The sequence below is a fragment of the Anolis sagrei genome, chromosome 3 (assembly GCF_037176765.1).
Source record: "Anolis sagrei isolate rAnoSag1 chromosome 3, rAnoSag1.mat, whole genome shotgun sequence".
NCBI lineage: Eukaryota > Metazoa > Chordata > Lepidosauria > Squamata > Dactyloidae > Anolis > Anolis sagrei.
In genome coordinates this window covers 218,108,691-218,134,123 of record NC_090023.1, presented here as the reverse complement: position 1 = coordinate 218,134,123, position 25,433 = coordinate 218,108,691, and the positions used below count along the sequence as shown (strand labels likewise).

The 25,433-nt window shown below is 41.5% G+C and overlaps 1 protein-coding gene across 2 annotated transcripts in view; it reads left to right on the top strand.

The window, feature by feature from the left end:
- The window catches only part of CRTAC1 (cartilage acidic protein 1), a 55,860-nt gene extending 47,635 nt beyond the window's left edge, over window positions 1-8,225 (top strand). Inside the window, exons 15-16 of one of the 2 annotated variants that reach the window (XM_060768206.2) lie at window positions 6,200-6,325; window positions 7,827-8,225. In XM_060768206.2, coding sequence (XP_060624189.2) covers window positions 6,200-6,325; window positions 7,827-7,957 — 257 coding nt within the window. In that variant the 3' untranslated portion in view covers window positions 7,958-8,225. Of the gene's footprint in view, window positions 1-618; window positions 645-6,199; window positions 6,326-7,826 lie in introns of those variants that run through there. The other variant, XM_067465872.1, reaches the window with a different exon arrangement.
- The last annotated feature ends 17,208 nt before the right edge of the window (window positions 8,226-25,433 follow it).

Genomic DNA, 25,433 nt, shown 5'->3' with positions numbered 1-25,433 from the left:
CTTCTAAATCCATACTGTTTTCATTGCCAAATACTATTACTGTTCCTTCCTCTATTAATGCAACTGCAGAAATTCATTCCTGGGTTTCTTATAAATCTTCATCTTATCTACAGACTAAATGTATTAGTGGAGGACACCAATGTTTGCTCTTTTATTCTTTTAAATTGAAACTGTTCTCATTACACGATGACGCAGTATCAAGTCAAAACATTGTGGGTTCTTTTGGTGTACAGATATAGCAGTCTTATGCAACTTGATGCCCTCCAACTGTATTGGATTACAGTTCCCATCACTCTAGTATAGGCATCCTCAAACTGCAGCCTTCCTGCTCTTTGGGCCTCCAACTCCCAGAAGTTCTAATGAGCTTGTTCAATTGTCAGGAATTCTGGGAGTTGAACAGCTGGAGGGCCTCAGTTTGAGGATGCCTGCTTTAGCACGTGTAGTATCTGGGTGGCAAAAACTGTATTCCTGCTAATATTCCCCACATTTCTGTAGGTTCCACAATCCGGCCAGCCTTATATTGTTGGAGAGCCAATATGCTGTGAACGAGAGATGCCTTTTTCTCTACTAAGGGTTCATTCATACCAGTGGTTCCCAACCTTTTTTTTTTTTTACCAGGAAACACTTGACCAGGGACTACTTTGACCAGGGACCACTTTGACCAGGGACCACTCTCAAACACTAGTATTAGGAATTGTGGGAGTTGAAGTCCAAAACACTGGAGGACCCAAGTTGGCCCATGCATGGTTTAGATGCTACCTGGTTTCAGAGACACTGATAATACGGGGTCTGAAATAAACCTTTGAAAGTTTGTTACGAGTCAGTTTTTGGTCAACTTTAGATTCAGTTTGGTTATCTGGAGTGCTGATGCAGAAAGTTGCATCAGATAGACCACATCAGCTCTAATTTCAGATACAGAACATATACCATCCAGTAGTCACCATCTGCTCACCCACAGAAAACCATGTTTAATTAGTCTCAGCACTATAAGAGGGTTTCGTGAGACCAATTGCTCTTGTTGCAACAGTGCGGCTGCGGACCATATTTTAGTTCTTGCAGATCACTGGTGGTCTATGGACGACAGACTGGGAACCACTGATTTATACAAAAGGAGCAGAGAGGTTTAACAAACAGACCTCACAACCTCTGAGGATGCCTGAAATAGATGCAGGTGAAACATCAGGAGAGAATGCTTCTGGAACATGGCCATACAGCCTGGAAAACTCACAACAACCCAGAAGAAACAGTGCTGTGGTATGATTCCATGACTGCTTTGCTCATTTTGTGTTTCTACTGAGGACTCCTTTAGTTGTGTGTCCATGAGTGTTTTTGAAAGGTGATTTATTGCACTCATTTTGCTAGTCAACACATTCTGAAGACTCTGTCCCATTCTAGTTTCAGTAGGACTCGGAAAGATGCTATATGAGACAGCCACCACAAGTCAATGTAAGCAATACTCAGCTAAATGAACCAGGATTTTGGCTTGATATATGGTAATTTCTTATGTTCCTACAAATTTCTTGGACATCTTCAAATGCTTTGAGGCGGGATTCAATGGCCTATGAGTCCCCTTGTAGCGCTATTATTTCTTCTACTCTATTATAAGTTGTGTGATGAAGTTGCTGGAAATGTAAGCCTTCCACTGTTTTGGTTTCCTGTTTATCTCAAAGCTACCTAGCCAATGACAAAGAAATCCAGTTATCTGAAGGTGGTTTTCGGACCATTCAAACATGATTATAGTATTGCATCATTCATATATATATATATATATATATATATATAATCTCTTATAGTATTGCGCCCCAGTGGTGCAATGGGTTAAACCCTTGTGCAGGACTGAAGGCTGACAGGTCAGAGGTTCAAATCCAGGGAGAGTGCAGATGAGCTCCCTCTGCCAGCTCCAGCTCCCCATGTGGGGACATGAGAGAAGCCTCCCGCAAGGATGATAAAACATCAAAATATCTGGGCATCCCCTGGGCAACGTCCTTGCAGACAACTAATTATCTCACACCAGAAGTGACTTGCAGTTTCTCAAGTCGCTCCTGACACGGAAAAAAAAATCTCTTACTGTATGACTGAGAACAGTTGCTGTCACCCAATCCACTTCAAAGAGCATAGATGAGACCTTTTTAACACACAACCAAAGCTTTAAGCTAGCCCAAGAAACTGGATGCATAAGGCACAGGAAAAAGAGGGCAGAAAGTGGTCTGGAGTACTGCCAAATAAGAATTTGTTTAACTGGCATGACGTTCTAAATATTTATTGACCATACAAGAAAAGTTTCAATGGGTTCTTTCAGGTTAATTTCAATATAGGTCATTCAATGCTGGTGTGTTAGTGATGGTAGTGATTTTTATCATAGATGGCCAACCAGCAGCAAATGATCTCTCAATTCTAGAGCAAAATAGGAGCACACTCTAGAGCAGTGGTTCCCAACCTTAATTGTCCAGGTGTTTTGGACTTCAGTTCCCACAATTCCTAACAGCTGGTAAGATGGCTGGGATTTCTGGGAGTTGAAGGCCAAAACACCTGAATGGGAACCACTGTTCTAGAGCAAGAGTGGAAAATCTGTAGCCTTCATATATTGTTAGATTCCCGCTCTCATTAGCCTCCAAAATTGGCCATACTGACTGGGGATAGTGAGAACTGGAATCCGGCATCATATTGTGAGCCACATGGTCACTATTCCTTTCCCAGAGACTGTTGCAGTATATAGAGATCCCTGAAACACCTTCTAATTTCACGTCAGAATAAGTGAGTCCATGGTCTAGTACAGTGGTTCTCAACCTGTGGGTCCCCAGGTGTTTTGGACTACAACTCCCAAAAATCCCAGTCAGTTTACCAGCTGTTAGGATTTCTGGGAGTTGAAGGCCAAAACATCTGAGGAAACACAGGTTGAGAACCACTGCTTTAGTGTGATGAGGTCCTAAGTCTCTGCCAGGTCAAAGGAACTGCAATCCTCTACCACTCCATCTAATGGCTTAAGGAACATGTATAAAAATCCAACATCTGTCTGACCTGTCTGATGAATCTACAGGCACAAAAACTAATTTTGAAGTCTGTGTGGCCTCCCAAAGCATAGCTTTTTGAGTGAAATAATGAGAGAAAAATTACTGCAAAGTTCTTGAAAATGGAGGATAAGCCCTACCCAGCTTGTTCACACTTACAGTAACATCATCACAGGGGTTGAGCTTCAAATGAAGAGCAGCCTGGCTGAGTTCAGGGACTATCCCAAGTTGAAAATATCATCCGTTAGATGACTCACTGTGCTCTTTCCAGTTGTAAGATCTGTGCCTCCTACTCAAACTAGCACATCTTGAAATAATGCTTTGCTCTTGCGTTTCATGTATATAGAGTAGCTATGTGTTCGAATTTCCTGAGATAGGTTTGGAAAATCATCTGATATGGCTGACTCATATCAAAAAAGTGAAGAGCGAGAAAGGCTAAACATCTCTACCGCTGAACAGAAAGGAAGAATACCTGCAAAAATAAATGAAAGCATAATTGGAAGGAGAGCATGTATACATGGTGGTGATATGATGCAACCAAATGTGCCATATTTGCCATATGAGCAATGTGATTAGAATGAATGATGGATGGATGTTTAGTTAGCATGAGTGGACCATGAGTATTAACCCCCTCTACGTGGGGTTGCCTCTGAAGACTGTTGGGAAGCTCCAGCTAGTCCAACGTTCGGCAGCCAGGTTGCTTACAGGAGTGGGGTATTGGGAGTGCACAACACCCTTGCTACACCAGCTCCACTGTTAGCTTCCAAGCACAATTCAAAGTGCTGGCTTTAGCCTATAAAGCCCTTAAAGGTTCTGGCCCAGTTTACCTGTCCAAATGTATCTCCCTCCACGAGCCACCAAGAACTTTAAGATCATCTGGGGAGGCCCTGCTCTCGGTCCCACTGTTATCACAGTCACATTTGACAAGAACGAGAATCATAGAATCATAGAGTTGGAAGAGACCTCTTGGGCCATCCAGTCCAACCCCCTGCCAAGAAGCAGGAATGTTGCATTCAAAGCACCCCTGACAGGTGGCCATCCAGCCTCTGTTTAAAAGCTTCCAGAGAAGGAGCCTCCACCACACTCTGGGGAAGAGAGTTCCATTGTTGAACGGTTCTCACATTCAGGAAGTTCTTCCTAATGTTCAGATGGAATCTACTTTCTTGTAGTTTGAAGCCATTGTTCCGTGTCCTACTCACCAGGGACGCAGAAAACAAGTTTACTCCCTCCTCCCTGTGACTTCCTCTCACATATTTATACATGGCTATCATATCTCCTCTCAACCTTCTCTTCTTCAGGCTAAACATGTCCAGCTCTTTAAGCCACTCTTCATAGGGCTTGTTCTCCAGACCCTTGATCATTTTAGTCGCCCTCCTTTGGACGCATTCCAGCTTCTCAATATCTCTCTTCAATTGTGGTGCCCAGAATTGGACACAATATTCCAGGTGTGTTCTTACCAAGGCAGAATAGAGGGGTAGCATTACTTCTCTAGATCTAGACACAATGCTCCTATTGATGCAGGCCAAAATCCCATTGGCTTTTTTTGCTGCCATATCACTTTGTTGGCTCATGTTTAACTTGCTGTCCACGAGGACTCCAATATCTTTTTCACATGTACTTCTCTCAAGCCATTCTGTATCTTTGCATTTTGTTTTTTCTGCCTAAGTGGAGTATCTTGCATTTGTCACTGTTGAACTTCATTTTGTTAGAGACAGGGCCTTTTCCTTGGTGGCCCCTTGGCTATGGAATTCCCTCCCAAATGAGATCAGATCTGTCCCATCATTCCTGACCTTTCAGAAGAAACTGAAATCCTGGTTGTGGGATCAGGCATTTGCAAAATAGACTGATTTGCTGGTAAAAACATTGGTTAATGGACTATGATGGGCTGCTTTTAGGATGACGACTGAAATTGGTGAATTGTTTTTAGTGTGTGTGTGTGTATCTGTTTTATCTGTTTTAATGTAACATGTGTTTTTATATTTTGAATTGTTGTGTGTGGGCACTGTACTGTGCTGGTTGGTAGCCGTCCTGAGTTCCTCTGTGGAGGTTGAGAAGGACGGGATACAAATGCCCTTAATTAATTAATTTATTAAGGAAGGAAAGTATGGTATGGTATGGTACATGCAAAGTGTTGAGATATATTTGTCATATAATGTGAATGCTGTATGTGTGCCTAGGCTATGCACATGGATTGTATGAGATCATAGAGATGGAGCCTCAAATAAAAAGCAGCTTTGCTGTCTAGCTCCAAAGGGGTGAGCTACTGGGAATCTTTTTATTCATCCTGACCTGACATAGCATCAGCACTGAGACACCTGTAGATTGAGTTGCACTTGAATCCTCATCTATCACATCAATGGGTCATTCTGTTGTGAAAGAAACACAGAACTCAGACAACTAAGAGCTTGAGAAAGGTTTGTTTGTTTTTTGCAAACCAACTTTTTGGGAAAGTAGGTGCTTCCAAATTATGAATATGGGAGATTCAATGAATCAGTTAGCAAAGGGACAGGTCATTTGGCCAGATGGGTGCAGGGAGTCACCGAGAATAAAAGGGTGTGGCCAAGCCATGGTTTGTTCTTTCTTGCTATATGGTATCAGACAGACAGGAGCTACAAACAATAAGGTATGGTGCCAATGCCCTCTAGAGGGAAGAAATAAAATCGGAACAGCTTCTGGTTGTAATTCTCACCACACAGGATATGAGAAAGAATGGGTGGGGAATCTGTATCCCTTGAGATTTTGTTCAGTCAGAAGAGTGAAAGGAACTGTAGCCCAACAATATCTGGAAGACCACACATTTTCTCCACATCCTGCCCTACAAGCTTGTACTAGGGTTGGGTGTGAGAACTAAAACATGGGGGGAAATCCAACCATTGGAATGGGGGAGAGCCGCAAATGGCAATCTTATGGTAAAATGTCGTGATATAAGCACAACATCACTAAAATGGCTCAAGTAGATGCTTTACATTTGCCCAAGTAAGGTAGACATAGTTGTTATCTTGACTGTTTCCCTCACTAGCCATTAAAGGAGGTGGTAATAGTGGTGATGGTCTCTTTAGTCCCATTTTTTTCTGGAGAGCAATCCTGGGTTTCAGTAGTGGGATCAGTGTAGACAATAACCTGAGAATTGTCCATGAGATGTTCAACTTGCTGTTCACTATGTTTATCTTTCCTTCCCTTCTTCTGTCCAGACATAGATGAATGTGCCTCAGGGCTGCATAACTGCAGCCAAATCTGTATGAACACTCAGGGTGCGAATTCCTGCCAGTGCCACCCGGGATTCAAGGTGGATCCCCGTGATGCCAACAAGTGCCTGGGTAAGTAGCCGATATTGACAAAGTAAGACAGCCACCTGTGTTCCCAAAGTTCTGCAAGGAATGAGTCTGATTGAGTAGCCCACCATGTTCTTAGTGTGAAGGTAAAGGTAAACATTTCCCCTGACATTAAATCTAGTTGTGCTCATCTCCATTTCTAAGCTGAAGAGCTGGCATTGTCCGTAGACATCTCCAAGGTCATGACTGCATGGAGCGCTATTACCTTTTCGCAGAAGCGGTACCTAGTGATCTACTCACATTTACAAGTTTTTGAACTGCTAGGTTGGCAGAAGCTGGACCTAACAGCAGGAGCTCATCCCACTCCCCAGATTCAAACCACCAACCTTTCAATCAGCAAGTTCAGCATCTCAGCGGTTTAACCCGCTGTGCTAGCAGTGTGAAACACCATGCAATTTCCCCTGGTCATTCTTGACTTACAAATATGAAGCAGAAAGGTTGGTGGGTGCCTTTTGTAGAGTCATGGAGCAGGAAAGGGATAACTGTTTGTTCCCAAAAGGGAGTTGGAGGATGTCATTGACAGATGCCAGAGCTAGCAGAGCAACTAGATAGCTGCAGATTATAGAATGAACATTTTTGAAATATCAGTGAGTTTATTTTCTATGGAGTACTATCAAACTCAGTCTGGAATACTATTTCTGTCTCATGTGTGTTTAAAAGGTTGCACATTGTTGTAAGATATTACATTCAGTTGAAATATGTAGAAGCAGAGTCACATATGTGATGTTATGCAGGATCTGGATACATATTCAACTATTTTGCTTCCAATTAAACATTCAGTTGCGCATTCATCTGCACAATGTTGCCATTTAACACAAAAACCACATAATTGAATCAGCACATAGCTTCACAGACAAGATTTATACAACACAATGCCACATGACATGTCAGCCTCAGACTCTTGGCAGAAGAAATCACTAGGCTAATTAAAGGAAATACATTAAGTTAGCAAAGTTCAGAGAAAAGACGGAGAGGTAGGGGCCATACTTGTTCCTGTTTCTTGGAAGAAAACCAAAATGTCTGTCCTCCAAGAGACAGTGAAGAAATAGCCTAACCGTGAGGAAGAAGTGAGATCAGCAATATGAAAGTCTGTCGGTTTATGTGAGAAGAATAGAAAAAAAGGAAACCGGAGGATATCTTTCTCACATACTCTACTCCTTCCATACGAGTGCATGCATCTTTAAAGCAAGCAGGGATGCATCTTTTTCATCTCCAACACTTCATTGGACTATCACTTGCAGAACGCCCCAGCAGCATGACCACTAGTTGCTGAGGAATTCTGGAAATTGTAGCCAAAAAAATAACTTTTCCAAGCAGTTTAAAGCAACTGTTATTGCTGTTGTTGCTGCTGTTGTTATTTTTAAAGGTTCTGCAACGAAGGGTAGAGCTGATTTTATTTGCCTTGGCTTGTTACCAGTCCCATTCCCTTTGTTGCTGACTGTTCACACTGGCTGGCACAGTGACCCTTTCCCCTTGTGTTTTTCAGATGTGGATGAGTGCAGGGAGAGGCCAGCCCCATGCGATCACATCTGCCACAATGAAGCAGGCTCTTTTCATTGCCACTGCCGGCAAGGCTTCTTCTTGGGTCCAGATAGACGGCGCTGTCTGCAAGGATGATCAGTGACCATAATCATGGCCCAGAGTAGGTGCTGGCTTACACCCTCCCTGCAATTCACAGCTAGCATTTTCCTGTATACATTGGCTCATATATGGTAGGCGGGCAGTAACCATTTGCTGTGTAACACCAGTGATCGTTGCTGCTCAAGGCTGTAGTTCCACTCCCTTCTGGCTAATACACCACTGACTTTCTGGAGAACTGGGATACCCTTCTCCTTGCTTTACTGGTCTGATTCCACAATAAAGCTGACTTTTGCTCATTTCATAATTTTAGTTGAGTACTTGATTGTTTATCTTCCTGGCTGTTATCTAGTCCTTCTCTCCTCCTTGTCAGTGCAGCAAAGCCTAAAGTAAAGTTCTCAACTCTTGGCTGTCCATCTATTTTGGACTTTGTTTCAGACTAAAAACAATTTATGGGTCAAAAAAGTGTAATCTTTATTTATTGGTTGCATATACACCTCATCTTTCCTTCAATGATCCCATGATAGCATACATAGCTCTCCTCCTTCCCATGTTATCTTTACAACAAGTCAACCTGAGACAGAGCAATTAGATCAGTGTTTCTCAACCTTCCTGATGCTGCTGCCTCTTAATACAGTTCCTCATATGGTGACCCCCAACCATAGAATGATTTTCATTGCTACTTCATAACTGTAATTTTGCTACTGTTATGAAACATAATGTAAATATCTGATATTCAGGATGCATTTTCATTCACTGGACCAAATTTGGCAGAAATACCCGATATAGTGGGCTTGGAGGGGATTGATTTTGTCATTTGGGAGTTTATGTTGGGATTTACAGTTCACCTACAATCAAAGAGCATTCTGAACTTCACCAACAATAGAATTCAACCAAACTTGGCACACAAAACTCCCATGACCAACAGAAAATACTGGAAGGGTTTGGTGGGCATTGCTTTGAGTTTTGGAGTTGTAGTTCACCTACATCCAGAGAGCACTGTGGACTCAAACAATGATGGATGAAGACCAAACTTGGCACAAATACTCAATATGCCCAAATTTGAATGCTGGTGGAGTTTGGGGAACATAGACTTTGAAATTTGGGAGTTGTAGTTACTGGGATTTATACTTCAGCTACAATCAAAGAGCATTCTGAACCCCACCAACAACTGAATTGGCCAAACTTTCCACAAAGAACCCAATAACCAACAGGAAATATTGTGTTTTCTGATGGTCTTTGGCGACCCCCCCCCCCCCGACATCCCCTCATGACCCCCTCAGGGGTCCCAACCCCCAAGGTGTTTTTTGTCATGTCAGGAGCGACTTGAGAAACTGCAAGTCGCTTCTGGTGTGAGAGAATTTTCCGTCTGCAAGGACACTGCACAGGGGACGCCTGGATGATTTGATGTTTTTATCATCCTTGTGGGAGGCTTCTCTCATGTCCCCGCATGAGGAGCTGGAGCTGATAGAGGGAGCTCATCCGCCTCTCCCTGGGTTCGAACCTGCGACCAGGGGTTTAACCCCCTGTGCCACCGGGTTGAGAAACACTGAATTAGACCAAGGTCAGCCAGTGAGTAACAAGACTTAGTAGGTACAGTCCAGTACTCCAACTACTGCAACCATACTAAGTCCATAATACTACCTTTATAACATAAATAATGTCTGGCATCCAGTTCATGTTTTACATCCATAAAAGTTCCAGCTGGGGGAGGGGGGCACATAATACTAATATTCCATTCACAGTTGCCTGATTAGAGTTCCACAAATGTAACTGTCACACATACAATTGTGCCTTCTTCAGTGTTGCTTAACTATTCATTAGTGCCTTCAGTGTACAACTCAGTTCACTAGTCTTGCAGGAGCATTCACAGAAGCACAAGTGGTTGCCCAAGGGTGGTATGGATTTGCACTATTTGGGAGCCCAGTTCAAACTTTTTGTTGTGTGCCTTCAAGTGGCAAGACTTGTTCAGAGGGACTTTGCCTCTGCTATTGCTTTCCTGTGAGGCCAAGAGAGTGTGACTGGCCCTATAGGTTTTCATGGACAAGTGGGCATTTGAACAGAGTCTCCAGAGTCACCGTCCAACATTCAAACCTCTACACCACACTTACTTTTGGTTCAAATTGCCTAAGACTATATTTAGCATAGGACAAAGTTGCATAACAGTATGCAAGTAAAACAAAGTGACCTAGATGTCAGCAGCAAAACAAGTCAAATCTAGAGGAAGCCTATCATTTAAACACACATCCTTTGTGACCTCCCCTGTCCTTCTCTGACCTTGTAACAGGTTACTAATCACAATGCTATCCCCATTGAGTAGGAGTTCAGGCTCAAGGAACTATCTCTACTTTTAGACTGAGATCCCAGGTTTAAATGCTGCCATTATGTTACTGCTTATTTTATAATCAGGCAGGTAATGATGCTTAAATAACACACAATCCGGACATTGGTTAAGAATTTTTCCTTGTTACCCTTGCAAGCCACAACTTCTAAACCCTCTAATTTGCCCTTCACATAACCTAAGCTAACTGATAGTGTGGCCAATGGTTTAGCCTATAAATCAGTTCAAAATCAAGTGACACAAATGGATTTTTATAGAGTGATACAAAAGAAAAAGAAAAAACCCTTAAATATGGGTTTATTTATAAAATATGAATAAATGAACGATGAAGCCTTGATAGACTTTGTGCTCTGAAATACCTGGGTCCATCTGCCATTTTTATTACCCAGCACGGCCCAAGAATGATACTACATTGGCAGAATTGTGGGAAATTAATAAGATGGCTAAACCAAGGTATCTGGAGATTTTTTAAAAGAGGAATCCAGGTGGAAGATGTATTTAAAGAATGCTTTGTTGTTGATCCTAGTGCTATTAGCAATATGCTTCTCAAAATTCTTTTTCTGCATCCCTCATAGTCTGTTCATATTGTCTTTGTCCAGGTTTCTGTTCTTTAATTCCTCCTCATTTGGACACAACACCCAGATTTTGAAAGAAAGCATTTTATCTCTAAAATACTTTTTTCATGTTGCTCATTAGCCATGTTGATGTTATCTTGTGTTTCTGTCCTTCCCTTCTGATCTAATGGCATGCATGATTTAATCCTGTCAGTTTTCCTTTCAACTTTCCTTTTACTGGGATTTCATATTTGAGACGTTTCCTCTTTTGATGTCAAAGAGGAATGTATAGGAGTTTCCTGGCACTTTCCCACTCTAATGTATGTTGGCTGGCATCCTGTTAATGATTTATGATGGCACAAATTAGACTTTTTAATGGTGGTTTACATCACTTTTATGGTCATTGCACAAGTCTGAATTCTTCTCTGACCACACAATAACTAACATCTCCCCAACATAACCATCTTCATGTTGTCAGAAAGCAGGGGGATGAGAAGTGATGCGTCCAGCTATTTTCCTTTATCTGGATGTACTGCAGGAACATCATCTGCAGAGATGTTCCAGTTAAAGGAATATATCTGGACACATCACCACCACTTCTCCCCATTCTCCATCAACGCAAAACTAGCTATATTGGAGGGGTTGCACAGTTCACAAGGTGGGTTTTGTGGGGATAGCATCAGAAGGCATACCTATAGAGATGGTGCTATGTGAGACACATATGTCTGCCAATGCAAGGCCTTGGACACCAAGTTTTTAGCATCGTGGTTACAGTTTTCAGCTGCTTCAACCGTATTCACATGTCAGATTTGGTTTTAGAGCATGTGCCATTTAAGATTAAGTACACACTGCTTCCTTGCTGAATAGTTGTGCAACCATCTCTTCAAGGGCACAGTTATGAAGATAATTTGTTGCTCTGGGTCTTTTTTTAATAACCAAAATGTTTTTGTCCAGTCAGTGTGATGGTACTTAGCAAAGTCAGCCATTTTTTAAACATAATCTCCTTTGGATGCCTCCTTGCTTTCATTCTTCATCTCAATACTACACTGAACATTTTAGGAAGGGAGGGCGAAGGGGATGGTATCATGTTCCCTGGTACTAAATTCCTTTAAGAACCTTGCATTACAATCCAGAGCCATTCATAGAATCATAGAATCCTAGAATTGGAAGACACCTCGTGGGCTTTCCAGTCCAATCCCTTGCCAAGAAGCAGGAAACTTGCATTCAAAGAACCCCAACAGATAGCCATCCAGCCCCTGTTTAAAAGCCTCCAAAGAAAGAGCCTCCACCACACTCCAGAGCAGAGAGTTCCACTGCTGAACAGCTCTCACAGTCAGGAAGTTCTTTCTAATGTTCAGGTGGAATCTCAATTCCTATAGTTCGAAGCCATTGCTCTGCACCCTAGTCTCCAGGGTAGCAGAAAACAAGCTTGTTATTATGCAGGCCCAAAATCCCATTGGCTTTATTATTATTTTTTTGCCGCCACAGAACATTGCTGGCTCATATTTAACTTGTTGTCCATGAGGACTCCAAGTCTTTTTCACACATGCTGCTGTCAAGCCAGGCATCCCCCATTCTGTATCTTTGCATTTTTTCTGCCTAAGTGGAGTATTTGCATTTGTCACTGTTGAACTTCATTTTGTTAGTTTTGGCCCATCTCTCTGATCTGTTAAGATCATTTTGAATTCTGCCTCTGTCAACTGGCGTATTGGCTATCCCTCCCAATTTGGTGTCGCCTACAAACTTGAGGATCATGCCTTCTAACCCTTCATCTAAGCCATGAATAAAGATGTTGAACAGGACCGGGTCCAGGACGGAGCCCTGCGGCACTCCGCTCGTCACTTCTTTCCAGGATGAAGAGGAAGCATTGGTGAGCACCCTCTGGGTTGGTTCACTTAACCAGTTACAGATCCACCTAACCGTAGTTTTGCCTAGCCAACATTTGATTAGTTTGTTTGCCAGAAGCTCGTGGGGGACCTTGTTGAAGGCCTTACTGAAGTCCAGATATGCTACATCACATCTTGTAACTCTATTGAAAAAAGAGATCAAATTAGTTTGGCATGAGTTGTTTTTGATAAATCCATGTTGACTATTAGCTATGACCGCATTCATTTCTAAGTGTTTGCAGATCATTTCATTAATGATCTTTTCTAGAATTGTGCCTGTTATCGGGTTGTTGTAGGTTTTTTCGGGCTATATGCCATGTTCTAGAGGCATTATCTCCTGATGTTTCACCTGCATCTATGGCAAGCATCCTCAGAGGTAGTGAGGTCTGTTGGAACTAGGAAAATGGGTTTATATATCTGTGGATATCTGTGGAATGTTATCTATATGAGGCTGACAGGACAGTAATTGTTTGGGTCGTCCTTTTTTCCCTTCTTGAAGATAGGGACCACATTCCAAGGAATAGCCATCTCCTTTTAGGATTTTCAGCCTGCTTTTACCCTTTGCCCTCCAAAGACTAAAAAAATGGGATGGTTTTTTTTAAAAAAGCACCTGAACATTAACTAAAAAGTTGTATGAGCAACACAACAAGTTACTCAGTTAATAATGTAAGCAATATTATTGACTGTCTCTTCCAACCAAGAAGTAATAAATTACAAGCCGTTGTCTTCCAAGTTCTGGATAAAGAATCTTGTTGGGGATGTGGGGTATTGGGGATGTGGGGAACTGGCATAGCTCTGACATTCCTCAGCATCCCTTGCAAGAGGGAATCGCATCACAGATAGAACTGAAATAAATGGGAAATGGCATGTGAGGAGAAGATTCCTCCTCTCTAACCTTCATTAGTGCAAAAATACAACTGTGAAACAGTCTGTGCTTGTATCGAACACTATCAGTGATGGAGTGGGTAATGAAAGCAAGAAATGATATAGAGCTGCCCACCTTCTTATTAAAAGCATTGCTGCTGTGGTTTGGAAAGCTACATAACATGTGCAGCTTTACCTTTCCACTTTTGATTTTTAAACAAACACCTACCTGTTTCCATCACATTCTAGATGATTAATAACTTGGAATTCACCCAGACTTTCAAGCGTATTCTTTGTGGAGGGTGATGCTGCTTTCCTTATTTTATTGTAGGTTGCCATCATGTTGATTTTGTTGGCATATGTAATTTCCTTTACACATACAGTTGTAATAATAATAATAATAATAATAATAATAATAATAATAACAACTTTACTTATATCCCCCCCTATCTCCCCGGGAGGACTCAGAGCACATTCCAACATACAGAAAGGCAATCATTCAATGCCTCAATAAAACAAACAAACAAGTACCGACATAATACTTTGTATCATGTCCACATTCAATTGCAGGTTACAAAAATTGCATTAAGGGTGCCATTGCCACTTGAATTATGCACTTTATATTTCACTTTGTGCACCATTACACATTTCACATTAATTGCATATATGCACATGGTTCCGTATTATACATTGTTGCAATTCTGGTTTGGTTGTGTGACACTGCAGTTCCATTACAGGTAATAGTGTAAATGAGACTAACTCAGAGATGTCTTTTCAATGCAGGATCTTTTTAAAACTTTAAAAAATATATATAATACATAATACATAAACTAAGCATATCTATGGTATTGAACCAGGATTAGATTTCCCCTGATGGAAGAGATTAATTCAGGGAACCTGTTTTCTGGCAGTGGATGCCCCTTCTCTGCTTCCACACCTCAGCTCCTTCCATTCACTGAATAAACTGATCTTGAGGGATCTGCTGTGGAGAAAAGAGGATGAGGATATTCACTTAAATATCTGAACATGTTTAATAAAGGTAACACGAAGTCCAGTCATGTGCAACTCTGCGGGGTGGTGCTCATCTCCATTTCTAAGCTGAAGAGCCAGTGTTGTCTGTAGACACCTCCAAGGTCATGTGACTGGCATGTTTGCATGGAGTGCCATTACCTTCCTGCAAAAGTGGTACCTGTTGATCTACTCACATTTGCATGTTTTTGAACTGCTAGGTTGCTAGGCTGCTAGACTGGGGCTGACAGCAAAAACTCCCCAGATGCAAATTGCCAACCTTTCGGTCAGCAAGTTCAAGAGCTCAGTGGTTTAACCCGTTTTACCACTATGGGGTCCTGTGCATGTTTATCGTGTATAAAATGCTTGAGATAGTGTGTGCCTGAACTACGTAGTTAGAGAAGTCTGATACCACTTAAACTGTCATGGCTCCAGTAAGTGGATGCTAGGGGACAAGGTGATCACAAATCTGATATACCCCACAGTTACAAGACATTTTACAGACATTAAAAGCTGCAAGTAATTGTGATGATTGGTGTAGTTTCAGGATCCGTGGTCTCATTGATTAAAGGGGCCATCCATTCCTGGCTGCTGATAGGTTGAAAGTTTAAAGGTTTTTTGCCTCAATTGCAGGTTGGCGCAGAGGTCTGGTGGGAATTTCAATAAACTGTCATTGGTTAAACTGGACACTGTTTGCTGTCTAATCTGTCTACAAGTTGGGTCATGGGTAGACAATGGGTGCATGATGGGGGGGGGGGTTCATGTCAGGAGTGATTTGAGAAACTGCTAGTTGCTTCTGGTGTGAGAGAATTAGCTGTCTGCAATGACATTACCCAGAGAACTCCCAGATATTTTACCATCCTGTGAGAGACTTTTCTCGTGTCCCTGCATGAGAGGCTGGAGCTGACAGATGGGAGCTCACCCCACTCCCTGGATTTGAACTGCCTACCTTTGGTCAGCAGTCCTGCTGGCACAAAGGTTTAAACTATTGCACCACCGGGGGCTCCTCATGATCGGTTTACCACTGGGGGATAAGAGCCCCACAGTGGTATCGGATTAGGGACAATTGGTAACAATATTCCTTGATATTCCAATGATGCAGACAAAAGTTTGATGAGTTTTAGGGTGCTCCCATACATGGGTCTTTTGTAACACAGGGAGATCAGCTGGCGGCCAATCCCTGTTTATTGTGAGGAGCATGAGCAAGGGGAGGTTGTGGTGCTTGTGCATACTTTGTGAAAAGGGTGAGACAGGATCTGGGAGGAATTGCCCTGCTATGGTGAAGAAGAAGACTATTTTGTTGTTGCGTGCCTTCACATCATTCCTCACTTATAGAAACCCTACGGCGAACACGTCATGGGTTTTGCCAGTATGGCGCTGTACTTAGGTCTGGCAAGCACAGTGTCATTCCATTTTTAAAATCGAGTGTTTGTATGTGGATATCTGTATATGTGGAGATAGTGCAGGGTATCTTTGCAAATTAACATTTAAATTCACTGTATGGCTTCAATTTATAAATGTCAGGTGCCCTTCTAAGCTGAAGAAAAAGAAGGGAAAGAGTCTTGTGGAGCAGGGAAGAAACTAGTGACCTGATTGCCATTAGAGGGGGCAGTGAATGTGTGCAAAGATGATTACGGCAATTAGATCTGCCATTAGTGGGGGCGGAGGGAACACATATGAGGGCTAACGTAACTGCTCAGGTATGAACCTAGTAACCTCACAGGTATATATTTCATTCAATGGGAGTACAGCTGGGTAGTAAGAATGATGAGAAAACAAGAAAGGCTATTCGTTGAAATGGATATGCATATATATATATATATATACACACACACACACACACACACACACACACATACAAGAGAGAGAGAGAGAGTAGAGTCTCGCTTATCCAACATAAATGGACCAGCGGAATGTTGGATGAGTGAAAATGTTGGATAATAAGGAGAGATTAAGGAAAAGCCTATTAAACGTCAAATTACACTATGATTTTACAAATTAAGCACTAAAACATTATGTTTTACAACAAATGGACAGAAAAAGCAATTCAATACATGGTAATGTTATGCAGAAATTACTGTATTTACAAATTTAGCATCAAAACATTGCAATGTATTGAAACAGCTGTGGATCCAGGCAGGAGACAGACTGTGTTGGATAATACAGAACTCTGGGTGAGTGAAGATTGGATAAGCGGGACTTTACTGTGTGTGTGTGTGTGTGCGCACACACACACATACATATACACATATACATACATATACATACACACACACACACATACACACCTACGTATGTGTGTGAGAGAGAGTGAGCTAAAATAATCCAAGAACAGTTTAAATTTGGTTTAAAACATGTGATTTTGATGTTAATGGAGTTAAACTAGGGCAGGATCCTGCACACTGGCCCTGGGATACAGGTTTCATGTAGATTCAACCATAACAGTGTAATGGAATGGATTTCAATTGCAATGAAACTAGTTTGCACCGCTACATCCATTTCCTGATCTCGCAAAACAAGTGGGAAGATGATTTTGGGGATAACTGTAGCAATGTTTTCAAAGAAAATGCTTGGTTCTCACCCAGAAAAAAAATGTGCTGCTCTCTGATGGCTTTGTATGTGTATTGAAGAAGTTTCCTTCCATTTGGGATTCTCTGAGCAGCTGGATCGGTGCAGCTCATTTGGTGAGTAAGTTTCAACTGATGGACATCCTGAATTGTCCCCCATTTAGTTTCTCTTGAGGGATGACAGAAAGAGCATCATAACATATTAATCTCAACTAGATCAGAGCTAACGTATTATGTCACACTCTGTCAATCACAATAAACTCTTTCCAGTTCACTCTCCTTCAGGCATCTGCTACAATATGTGTAATCACTGCAGATGCTGATGTTAAAAACATAAAATAAGGAAAATTATACTCATGATGAAGCTGATTGTCAGGAAGCTTAAAGCTAGGTGGCAATGCCACATCAAATAGACTAGATGTCTAGCTCACAGACCCGTTCCAAAAATATAAGGAGTATCTGCAGCATTCAGTGATTATCACTCAGTGAAATCCAGAGCCAATTTAAGCCAAAACACTTGGATTTAAGATGCTTTTAGTCATTACATGAAATTAATGTAACTGGGCTGGGCTGAGTGGGCCTGCAGGACAGGCATCCTCTTGATCCTCAGCTCAAATCTGATTCGTGCCGATTCACAATGTTAATGCCTTTTCAGGGATGTCACACAATCTGAGTGTTCTGAGTACTAAAATCTGCACAGGGTCATTTGTTATCTTATGCCTACCCAAGATCCCCATCTCATTTATCTCATTTCCCCCCATCAGTGTGGGCTTTTGGAAGATTATGGTTTATTCAGAATGGGTTGGGTTATGTCATGGTGCATCAAAATAACATTCCATGGGATTTAATGCATTAACTTTGTGATCCTAGGGCATATGACTTGACATGGTTTTCTGAATCTTCCAGGAACAATTTTGCAGTTTATTAGAAAAACGGATTGACAGCTGGCTAAGGGAGGGAGGCAAACAAGTGGGTAACTCAAGTACCCACCCTTCCCTAGTGCTGTTGTTCAGATCGCAAGCAAAAGTTTCATAGCATCTCCAAATTCTACTTGATACTTAATACTTTCCATCTTGTACAATGTTCATCACCAAGATGTGTCCTGGGTTGTACACCAATTTTACCACAAATTTGTGAAGCAACCGAACACAACAACTTTGATTCTGCAAATCCATTAATAAAAGAATTAAGAGAGAATGGGTTGAGGGAACTACAGGAGTTGCTATCAGCACCAGTCAGTCTCAGTGCAATGATTTATTTATTTATTTATTTATTTTGGGTGTCAGGAGCTACTTGAGAAACTGCAAGACACTTTTGGTGTGAGAGAATTGGACGTCTGCAAGGACATTGGCCAGAGGACACCTGGATGTCTTACCATCCTTGTGGGAGGCTTCTCTCATGTCTTTGCATGAGGAGCTGGAGCTGACAGAGGGAGCTCATCCACGCTCTCCCTAGATTCGAACCTCCGACCTGTTGGTCTTCAGGCACAAGGGCTTAAGGTGGAGAAACATTCCCTACTCCTGAATTTGATTTGCAAGACTGACCACATATTGGATGTGTTAGAAGTATGTCTCATCTCTCTGAAATGTCTGCTTCCCTCCTTCAGGTATTCTGTTACCTGTAAGATACATCAGGGACTGCATTACACCACCACTAGCTATAGCCTGAGAAATTGGTAGTTTTGGACAAAAACTCCCATACTTTAGGTACTTACTTAGGCGATCCCTCGTTGTCTGAGTATCATGGACTTCCAAGTTTTTGGAAGACACCTATGTGTGAGGTTTTTTTAAAAATGTTTTGAGTTCGGTGCACAGCCAATCAACAGACAGTCATCACAGAGTGAGGGTCCCAATCACTGGCATGGGTAACACAATGACGGTGGCTTTTCAATCTGTTGTAGCCTTATTCCGCCTTCACAGCCATTGTAACATGAACTATGTTGAGTAACCCTGATTCACCATTGAGGTCTTTGGATTGTGCTTGGTCTGGAACCTCCTCTGTGCCCCGCCCCCCCCCCCCCCCCCAACCTTGGAAGTGCATGATTTTGGTGGTTATGCCCACAGGTTCATTGGAGCATGCAAGCCCCTCACCATGACAAGGTGACAATCCATTGAGGGGGAAAACTCCTATAATACTCCAACCAACATGTGCATCTAGCTCAGATGCCAAAAGCTGGACCTGATGCCTCCTTCACACAGATCACGCTTTATGGGGTTGCTTGGAAAACAGAAAAAGGATGTGGTGTACAAAACTATAAAGTAAAGGGGAAATAGGAAGATATGTTAACAGCTGCCATACCCACTGATCTTACTGGTGAAAGAGTAAGCTGAGTCAACACAAAAGCCTTCCTATCCTATACCTAATGGATATACCTAATGTGAATCTACACCAGGCATCTGTCCTAGTTAAAAGGATAAGAGTACTGTATTTCTCATTTGCACTGATTAAGAAAATACATAGGATGAATTCACACACGCTTATATGGAGATCACTTGGTAACTTACCTCTAAATGAGCAGCTTGTTTCCATTGCAGACTATTGTGCCTGTGGTGATTTTGGGTAATTTGAATTCTTAGTTGTGTTTGATCTGTGATCAGCAAAATTATTTAAACTGACGGTGATAACCATTTTACATAAACTGCCTGTCATTTGATATTACAGTATTCAAAGGATTAACATGTCAATCTTAACTCATGCCTGTAACTGCATTAGAATTCATTCTGAAGAATGCAACATACATGATTTATTTTTGTCTCATCATGATATAGGCAGCTGTGTTGCTCTTGAGGAAAGAGAAGTGCAGGATCAAAAAGAAAATGAATCTCATTAAACAAAAAAGTGTAAAGATAAACATTAACAATTTGTAATATTTTATATGTTCTTCCTTATACTGTCCAATGGAGGTCTAGATCACAGAATAGGAAGATTTACACAAATTTAATTCTGAGCTCCTACAGAATGTGAGTATTTTATATGGTTCTCCATATATCTCTTTCATCACTTCACCACTTGAGGGTACTGTTACACAAATGTGGCCATGAAAAACCCAGAGGAGTGGTTTAGAAAACTGTACTTTCAAAAAAATGAATGTTTAATGCCACTCACAAGCTTTGTCGTTATGAGAATGATCTGTATTGTAAGACTGAACCCAGTCCCTGGATCGTTGTACCTTGTGGACAGTCAAATAAAAAAACACCTTTGTGGGAACATCTTCTTTGATCCATGCCATCAGGTGTGAAGATGCTGATCACCTCTGTGGGTTGGAGGTAGTGGAAAGCAGTTAACGATGCCAAGTCCCCCCAAAATACTAATGACCTCGCAAAGATATGGGCAGACATCTCATCAAGTAATGGCCATTACGGAAATGAGATGCCAGTGAACTGCTCCTAAACCATAGTAAGGTGAGAAACAAACTTCTAGGGATTGTAGATTTCATCTCAAATGAGAAGTGAGCTGAACAATATTCTTCTCTAATGTGCTCAAAATACAGTCTTAGGGAGTATTTCTCCCATAGTGTATGTATATGTGTATGTATGAGTGTGTGTATGTGCATGTGCATGTGTGTATGTATGTATATGTATGTGTATATATATATACCATATATACTTGAATATAAGCCGACCTGAATATAAGCCGAGGCACCTAATTTGTCACAAAAAACTAGGAAAACATATTGACTCGAGTATAAGCCGAGGGTGAGAAATGAATCCACTATGGGTCAATTTCAAAATAAAAATAGATACCAATAAAATTACATTAATTGAGGCATCAATAGGCTAAATGTTTCTGAATATTTACATAAAACTGTAATTTAAGATAAGACTGTCCAACTCTTATTAAACCATTATTCTAACCTCCTTCAATGTAAATGTAATTATTAAAATAATAAACATAATAAAATAATAGAGTAAAATAATGAAAATGCAATAAAAACAGTAATAATATAGTAAAATAATAAATGTAGTAATAATAGGATAAAATACTGTAAATGTAATAATAATAATATATTAATGATAATAAATATATTAAAATAATAAATGTAATAACAATAATAATAGAGTAAAACACTGTAAATGTAATAATAATAGAGCAAAATAATAAATAGAATAATAATAGAGCAAAATAATGTAAATAGAATAATAATAGAGTAAAATAATAAATGTAATAAAATAATAATAATAGCAGAGTAAAAGAATAAATAACCTTGACTCAAGTATAAGCTGAGGGGAGCTTTTTCAGCCTAAAAAGGGGGCTGAAAAACTAGGCTTATACTCAAGTATATACAGTGTGTGTATATATATATATATATATATATATATATATATATATTCCCCACAATTTACAATGTTTTCCACAGTGGTACAATGAGTTAAACCCTTGTGTCATCAGGACTGATGACCAACAGGTCAGAGGTTCAAATCTGGAGAGACTAGGTTGAGCTCCCACTGTCATCTCCAGCTCCCTATGCGGTGACATGAGAGCAGCCTCCCACAAGAATGGTAAAATATCAAAACATCTGGGCATCCCTGGGCAACGTCAATGCAGAAGGCCAATTCTCTCACACCAGAAGCGACTTGCAGTTTCTCAAGTCACTCCTGACATGAAAGAAGTGGGAAGAAGAGCAAACACTTGCCTCTTATCCTTCCATGTAGTTCTGTTTGAAGTCAACCCTATCATTAGGCAGAGTAAAGGGGGCCATTAGAAGTGGTTGATATTGGCTGATGCACTGCAGTACTGGTTGCACTTTTTTCAAGGGTCACACAACAGTGAGAGGAAAAGGCAGAGAATAACTGCAAATGCCAAGCAGCCTATTTCGTCAAGGCCTGAGTTCTTTCACAACTGCTGTGCCCACAACCTTTTTGGTATGCTTTTGTCATCATTTCTACCAGCTTCATGACACTGGCATAGTGAATCGACACAATTCCTGTTAATATATGTCACAAAAGGGACAAACGTGCTAGTTACTTAATTGGCAGTCTTCAGATTTCATTACTGGCAGTGACGAAGAAAGCTATGAGGATTTTTCTCCTCAAGTGGTACAACTAACTTGCTTGGTTCACAGGATCGTGCACCTTGACTTGGGTAATTGGTATCATTTACTACTCCACCTCAGGCCACAACATTATTTGGACTGGCTCTGCTGCTGCTCCTGTTGCCATCTCAACTTCAGATGAAGAAAAGAAACAGGCAGGAGGAATGTCTTCTAGGATGGGACCGATAGGAGAATTGTAGAATTGAGTGTGACAGTGTAAATTAATAGAATCTCTTCTCCCAAATCCTGATTATATTGTGAGAAAAATCCCATAGGTCTGATTTTTGTGTGCAGATGATCATGGATTACTCCCAAATCAATCTGAATCAAACTTCAGGTATTTTGCTAATCTTTTCTGTGGACAGAACTCTGATGGCAGGATGTCTTACTCTACTGTGGGTGGTTACATGAGCAAGATAGTCTGTATGTGGAAACATTTATCTGCACATCACCCACCTTTGCTGGCTTGAGACTGTTGCCTGCATATCAGCAGGTTAGTTGAACCTCAAATTCGTTACAATCTTCATGTCAAACAAGAGTAGCTGGACAGCAAAACAATGTTCTCTCCAAGGTGATCATATCCAAACTGGTGCTCTGCAGATGTTTTGGACCATATTTCTCAGTTTCCTAACCATGATTCACATTGGCTCAAAATGACAAAATTAAGAAGTCCAAAACATAGGGAAGATAATGTTCTAGACAACAACAATCATGCTTATTTTAACTGTACTCTGCATTAGCACAAGTCCTATTTCACTAAATTTTAGAGTATATCCTATCTCACAACATCATGTGGAAATACTGATGGCTTGGAGATCTAGATCCAAAACAGATTTTTGCAGGCCCACAAAATGTTCAGAGTAATGTTATGTTCATCTATGAAATGCATTATTAATTTTATAATATAATTTATTCAAACCATTACTAGTAGCAGCAATATGTGCCCTTAAGGACATTGATCAGAGGAAAGCTCCTCGGCATGGAAGATGGAGCAACAGCACCCTCCGTGGTCGAAATCGAGCACAGCCTCCAAGATGCCAGAACTAAGATGGGGAAAAACTGCCTTTGCCTCTGTGTGTGTTGTCTGTCCTTGTTAATTGTATAATCAGCATTGAATGTTTGCCGTATCTATGTTCTGTAAGCTACTCTGAGTCCCCTTCGAGGTAAGAAGGGTAGGGTATAAATAGGTAAAAGTTTTCCCCTGACATTAAGCTCAGTCGTGTCTGACTCTGGGGGTTGGTGCTCATCTCCATTTCTAAGCTGAAGAGCCAGCGTTTACCGTAGACACATCCAAGGTCATGTGGCCAGCATGATTGCATGGAGCGCTGTTACCTTCCTGCCGGAGCGGTACCTACTCACATCTGCATGTTTTCAAACTGCTTGGTTGGCAGAAGCTGGGGCTAACAGCGGGAGCTCACACCATTCCCTGGATTCGAACTGGTGACCTTTCAGTCATCCAGTTTTAGCAGCTCAATGGTCTAACCCACTGTGCCACTGGGAGCACTTCCTAATTTTGGACTTCCTAATTTTGTCCTTTTGAGCCAAGATGAATAAATACTGTAAATAAATAAATAATAAAATATAATAAAACCCATGAATTATTGCATGAGAGTCAGACCTTCGTGAATAAAAACAGACTAGGAGAAAGCAATGTTGGTTGATTCTCACTTGGCATTTATTATCAGAGGTTTCCATATAGAGACAGTGGGATACAATCATTACCAGATTCATGTGGCACAAGTGATACCCAACATATGGCACAGGAAGAAGCTGTTCAAGGCATCTTGGCACAGAGGAAAGCCCTCCCAGGACCATACTGGCCTAACCTCTGTGCCTCTGTCATGGCCCCTGAAACTCTTCCATCACCCTGGAGCACAACACAGGGTTTCACTCACTCGCCAAATCCCTTCCTGCCAACAAAAAGGAAGCCTCCCTCTGAATTCAAGATGTTTTTAGAGTACTGATGATGTAGTTGAGTCACAGCAGAGTCTGTCTAGGCCAAGCATACAATTCAGGTTTCTACCTTAATAGTCTTCAGGTATTTACTTTCCACAGGATAAACCTCTCCCTGTTCAGAGGGGCATGAATAATTATTTCCTTGTGGCAAGAGGAGGAGGTATGTAGTGTGTGAGAAGTTGGAAGCATTTGAGGAGCTACAGTTTATTGCTGAAATTGGACTGGGACAGATTCCATTCCTGATTCAGATACCTGTTCATTGGGCAGCTTGGGACAGTCTTCTCTCTTTACTTTCCCATCGTGTTATACGGAATGATACTGTGGGGACTCAGAGAAGTGGTGTCCAAAGGAATATATATATATATATATATATATATATATATATATATATATATCCCCAAAGCATTATATACACTAGAGGTGGGGTGAGGAACAGGAAGGAGGACATGCAGCAAGAAAGCAACCTGTGCATGCAGGAAACTGGATGATGCTGCACAACGCCAGAGCATAGTGGGAAAGGTAAAGCATTGCAGTGGGGTTTTTTTTTTCCAAAAAGCATATCTATGCCCAACTTCAAATTAGATTCCTCCTTTCTTTTCACCTTCTTTGCAAGAAAACAATGCAATAGTGATTTTTGACAGTGGGGTTGGAACTGTAGTGACTAGGGCTATATTAAATATTTACATACACACGTTCCCTGAAGATGCTTCTTGGCTGAACTGGGCCGAGCTAGTCACTACTTGCCGGTCCTTCCCAGTCATCCCCGGAGCACCTTCAGTGTGTCCCACCGTCTGTTAGCCACGCACCCATTCTCCTCTAGCACCACTGAGTGCCCTGTAATCCAGAGCATTGGGTGTGTTTTATGATGCATAGCTGCCATCTTGTGATCAGCAAGAGGCACACTTATGCCACTGCAGTGCCCAGACTCTAAGTGTGTGTGTGTGGGGGGGGGGGGATGTAGGCACTTGCAGAGGCAGCTGCCCCATAGCACTGTGGGCATCAAATGCTCTAAGCACGCAGCATGTCTTCAGCACCAGGGGTGTGACATGCAGAAAGCAGCAGACAAAGGCAATAGCTAAGATGACATGTCAGTGCAATGCTCAGGGGGAATTGGATGGTGCTACTTGGGGAGATAGTTATTACAGGATCCCAAACACACCAGTCCCCTCAGCCAGCCCCATCCCATCCCAGCACACTGTGCTGGATTCATCCTTGCTAAGCCGTTTGACATTTAGCAAGAAGAGATCACAATTAGGGATGATGGACCTACAGCTTGTGGTGGGGACAGAGCAAAGGCAATGACACAT